The 5,179-nt window shown below is 35.0% G+C and overlaps 1 protein-coding gene across 1 annotated transcript in view; it reads right to left on the reverse strand.

Annotated features, from left to right (window-relative positions):
- RAD9B (RAD9 checkpoint clamp component B) overlaps positions 1-5,179 on the reverse strand; it is a 30,845-nt gene that overhangs the window by 22,880 nt on the left and 2,786 nt on the right. Inside the window, 3 exon segments of the mRNA XM_019507254.1 lie at positions 890-996; positions 3,622-3,721; positions 4,484-4,598. Of these exon segments, the coding sequence (XP_019362799.1) occupies positions 890-996; positions 3,622-3,721; positions 4,484-4,598 (322 nt within the window).

The following is a 5,179-nucleotide window of genomic DNA, read 5'->3' on the forward strand; positions in this document are numbered from 1 at the left end:
TTTGTTACCCTCCTTTTTCTTCTATATCTTGATATACCTTTCCTTAGTGTTTTCATTGTTTGTATTTTTTCTTAAATCTTTTGTAATTGCATGTTTCTAAAACCTTCTCTTTCTGAGAAATGTAATTTTCTCTTTTGGTCTGATTTTGTTTCCTTGTTCACTCTGCTACTTGATCCTCTCTGCTTCTATAACCGTAACTCTCCATCCTCCTCCAAAAGCTTCTCTCTCTCCATCAGTTTACTATCATCAATCAGCCTTGCCTATTACAGAAGGAATGCAAACTTTTGGGGTCCTACTCACTCTTCAGCTCCAGTGACAGGTATTTCACAGATGGAGCGGAGCAAATGGCAATGTATTTATGAACACCATTTTCAAATTGCATGTTGATTGATTACCTTGTAGACCCCTCATGGCAATGTCCAACAATGCTATTAAGCCAGCTACCATATAACACTGCTGTCATATACTAGCATTCAGAAGTATGCTCTCTACCCATGATGGCTATTTATAATGATGATATTTATATTAACTATGTGTGTCTTTTTTCCAGTGCAAAATTATTTTCCAACTCTTCCTTTCCCAGTCTTTTTTTGTTTGCTACTGAACTAAAATAATTACCATAGTTCAGACCTAAAGCAAATCACTTGAATTTAGATGTACTGCTCTGGCTGGCATCTAATTTTGATGCAAAAAGAGTCTGGCTAATTACAGGTTTTCCTCAAACCTTCTAAAAGTGGGATTTTGTTTTCTATTTTCCTTTCCTGACCTGTTCCCTGTCTTGAAAGCCTCTTCCAGCCACATAATAACATTTCCCATTGTGCTTTAAATGTACTTTATTACATGAATTTAAAATGAATTGTCACCCTTTACATTATAAGTTCATTCTTACCTCTTTCCTCCTCAGTATAACTCTTAAAGCATACTTTCATTGGAGTAATAGCTAAAGTTACTTCCTCTTGACAGGTTGGAAAATGAATCATGATATCAGCCAGCAGCCTAAGAAATTTTGTATAAAATCTTAATGTTATTTTAAAGACTATAAATTACTATCTAGTATTTATTCTTCATATTAGTTATGAAAATTATGTCACTTTGTCATAACATTCGAAACTTCTTTCAAAAGGAAAATAAAGTTGTTGTTTGCCACACTTAAAATGTTATCAACTGTATTTTCTTTGTAAAGGTTAATAAATATGATGATTTTAATCTAACCAGTAGTATAATTAACATTACATCCATAAATTAGGATAAGTAACATTACCATTTATGAAAATGTACTTTGGTATTTGTGTGTAGAGTTAACTTGGCTGAAGACATGGCTGCTTTATTTATTTATTTTTTTAGATTTTCCAACATTATTTTTGCAACTCCATTTTTAGTAGAACACAAAACAACATTAAATTTTGGTTTGTTCAAAGTTTACAATTAATAGGAATACAGGAATTTTGCTTTTAACTAATCTCTACACTTCAATTGTTACTTTGTTTGCCATATATATTTCTTTTGCAGTCAGTATGTGAATATCACATGTAATAGAATCTTTCCTCCAAGAAACCCTTCATTTTTTCCCACTTCCAGTGACTCCTTGTTGTAACTGTAGAAACCTTCCCTCTAGAAATAGGAAACTGGGAGACAGCCATCTCCAGAACACTTCAGCTTGGCTTCCTGAGTAGATTGTGTTCTAGACTTCAATGGGGTTACTCGCACCATATCACACATGCTTCTGGGGGGAATAAGTGTCTCTTCAGTTTTTATTGTGCCTCTCTACAGCATTTATCACAATGGAGTTCTGATCCTTGATTGGTATCCTGAGGTATTATATAATACTGTAATATAAATAAATAATAATAATAATAGGTGGGCAAAAATCCAAACTCATAAATGATCCCTGTCTCCATTTGTTTTACCTTGGCATGCTTTGTTGCAAGGTCTACATGGAAAATGGATAGAGGATTATTACAGATTAGTTATTAAGACCTTTGAAAACACTCCTGACTGCACAGTCTGTTATGTCAATACTATCTTTTTAATAGTACCTTTTAGAACATTTTAATTGCTGTTTTTTATTTTTTATTGTTTATATAGTCAAATATGATGCCTTCTCCATTTTGGCAAAAATATTAATTTTACACTATTGGCTGGTTTAATTTTTAAAAAGAACTCAGTGGAACAATTAATGCATTTGTTTTCTCACTTCTCAAGTGTATTGAACTGATATACAATATATATTTTAATTGTCTGCACATATTTGTGCACAGACTTACTCTATGCTCAGGAGTCTAAACATTCGGCTGTCATGCAGGGGGGTACTCTGTCGCACCCTACTATGCTCTTACAATTATTTTCAGGTGATACCTCAGTCATGTTTTGTGGTTTGATAGGACTGTGCTCCTCTAGTAGCTCAACAGTGAGGTTAAAAATTTCAAAGCAGTCTAGAGAAAGTAGATCCATCTAACAATCCTGGTGTACCCCTACTCAGAATGGGCTAATACTGTGTAAGCACTCTGTATCACTACAGTTCCAATATTTAATGCACTTGCTGTGTATATTGTAAATAATATATGTTCATTACAGTTATGCCATCTGTTAGCAACATGTGTAATTGGGTGTTTAATATAACCATCTGCACAATGCAGCCAGCTACACTCCCTCATCCAGCCTCAGACTCTTTTAATTAGCTTCATTCTCAAACATAAATTATAGTCTGGCCAAAATTCCCCTGTCCTCTCTAACCCTAGGCAAGGCTGATGGGAAACCATACCCTGACATGTCCATGTTTATCTGTCAAAGCACAAGATGCTCTGCCTCCCCATTTTTTCCCCTGCTCTGGAAAGCTCTCATGCTTGTGATCCACCTTAATTAGCAGACACTAACCTCTCACCTGAAGCCAGCCTTACTCAAAGAGGACTAGATGCTCCCTGGTACTACGCAGCTCAGCCACAAAGGGACAGCCCTGATTTAAGTAGTGGTAATGGTGAGTAAAGTGACTGTGCACAAATGGCTCTGTCTTACTCAGTAGAACTTGTGAGTGAAAACAGTCAGAGTTTACTTTCTAATAAAAGTAAATTTTTACCAGCATTTATTTTTGTTATTTTTGTAACACAGAACAATATTACAGAAGAATAAGGTGATTCAGAGCTCTCTCATCAACAGAAGTGTTAACCAAATTCAATTACAGAATCTTTATAATATAGATAAGTACAGGGCCAAAAATAACCCTGCTTAAATTGTCAGGTTTTGAATAGGGATTGTAGCAATGACTATGTAAAAAGAAAAATCACAACATCCTTTTATTTGTTTAGATGAGCTAACTGAATCTGGAAGATGTGGAGAACCTATAAGTAGTAACGCAATAACAACCTTTTATAAAGAGCCACTTAACAGAGTAGAAACTGCATTCTAGACCTCACCCAGAGACAAAGTGGACCAGGACCAAAGGCCCCAAACTGAACTAGAATTCAGTGTAGCTCATCAAATTTTAGCTGTTACTATGTCTCATTCAGGAGCCCTGAATATTTTTGTTCCTCGTTCCTTTAATCAGAACCTGATTTCCATTAATGGCTAAGTGCAGCATTTCATTCTGTATGGTTATTAATATAAAGAATATATTGAGTTTACCACCTTGACTGGACTTTCAGTATGTTAGGACACATATGCTTTGCAAAAACAGCTTGTAAGGGGTCACATTCTTGAAAAGTCAGGTTATGAGTTTTTATAACACCTAAATACAAACAAATGTACAAAAATTGACATGTTTGTGTGTTATCTTAAGCTTAACATTTATTAATTAATTAATTTCAGTTAACCAAAAAATAGTCAGTTAAAAAAACCATCCTCTGCCATCCATTAATATCTTCCTAACAGCAGAGGAAATTTAATTAATTTAAATTCTGGTTACTAGGAATGTCTTTCATTGTAAAAGCTGGAGGGTCAACTTCCAAAAGTTGGATCTCTCAAGATTTCTTCGCAACTCAGGTGATTTGCGAGAAGCAAGCAGCAGGCTGGCTTGATTCTGCAGAAAGCTTGATTCTGCAGATTCTGCAGAAAGCTTGGGGTTTTGAAGAAAGGCATAATTAAGCCCTTAAAATTTGGCTGGTTCAAAGATCATTAAACAAACAAACAAACAAAGCTCCTCAAACGTGTATAAACACTTACATAATTACCAAGAACTATGCCTTTAGACATACACTGTGAGGATACCAATAGAAATTAAGAATTTATCATCTGATGGACTGCATCTCAAACAGGAGATGTTTGTAACAGATAAAAATTGAATACACTTACTACATTTAATACCGCCCCCAATCCAATTCGATTTCAAAGTCAAATAGTCAATTTTAGGAAATAATTGTTTAGAATAGAAAATATTAGACCTAGAACTGAAATCATTCAATTGTATATAATAAATATTTGTCATCTTTGTTTTTTTAATTAACAAGCTTAAAGTACTTAATGCTATACAGTCATTTTACATTTAACCTACCATGTTTGCAGAAGAGCTGAAAAATTACATGACAATCATTGACATTTGTATAAATGTTGCACTTCTCTACATTCCTCTCTAGTGTGTTTAGACATCTGAATATGGGAAGGACAGACTATAAGAAAAAGTGCATTAATACAACATAAAGCAATATTCCCATAAAGCAATCCACAGAATTCAGCTTGTCACTTACAAAGAAGAATATAAACAATAAAATAAGCAAAAGCAACTGAGATAGTATTAATCAAAATCAGTATAAACGCACAATTACATTAGCAATGGCATAGGAGGTGGATGGATCTGTGAGTTCTGTATATAAAAATGTATGTACTTTTATTCAATAAAAACATTTTGAGTATGTGGGTGTCAACCGTTTTAGACTGAGGGCCAAACGTACTTCTGGAGGTCAAAAACCCCAGATCACAATCTTGGGGCTGATTCTGTAGCCTTTTCTCTTCTGTTTGTGTCACTTAAGGAGTGTAAAGTGAGCAACAATTACCCATAATATTAGAGTTTCCTTCCCCAGTAGGTGTGGGGTCAATATAGCCAGCTCCTACAATCCTGGGTACAGCGAGCTGTATCAGGTGAGGATAAGGAGAATGGTTGGGATGTGTTGCACTTGATCGCTCCAGCTCCTAGAAGTCTAGAGCCCGCTCTAACCTGGGTTGGGTTAGAGAATCAGGAGCCTTATCTAAT

The sequence above is a fragment of the Gavialis gangeticus genome, unplaced genomic scaffold, assembly GCF_001723915.1.
Source record: "Gavialis gangeticus isolate Ggan-Ray unplaced genomic scaffold, GavGan_comp1, whole genome shotgun sequence".
Taxonomy (NCBI): Eukaryota; Metazoa; Chordata; order Crocodylia; family Gavialidae; genus Gavialis; species Gavialis gangeticus.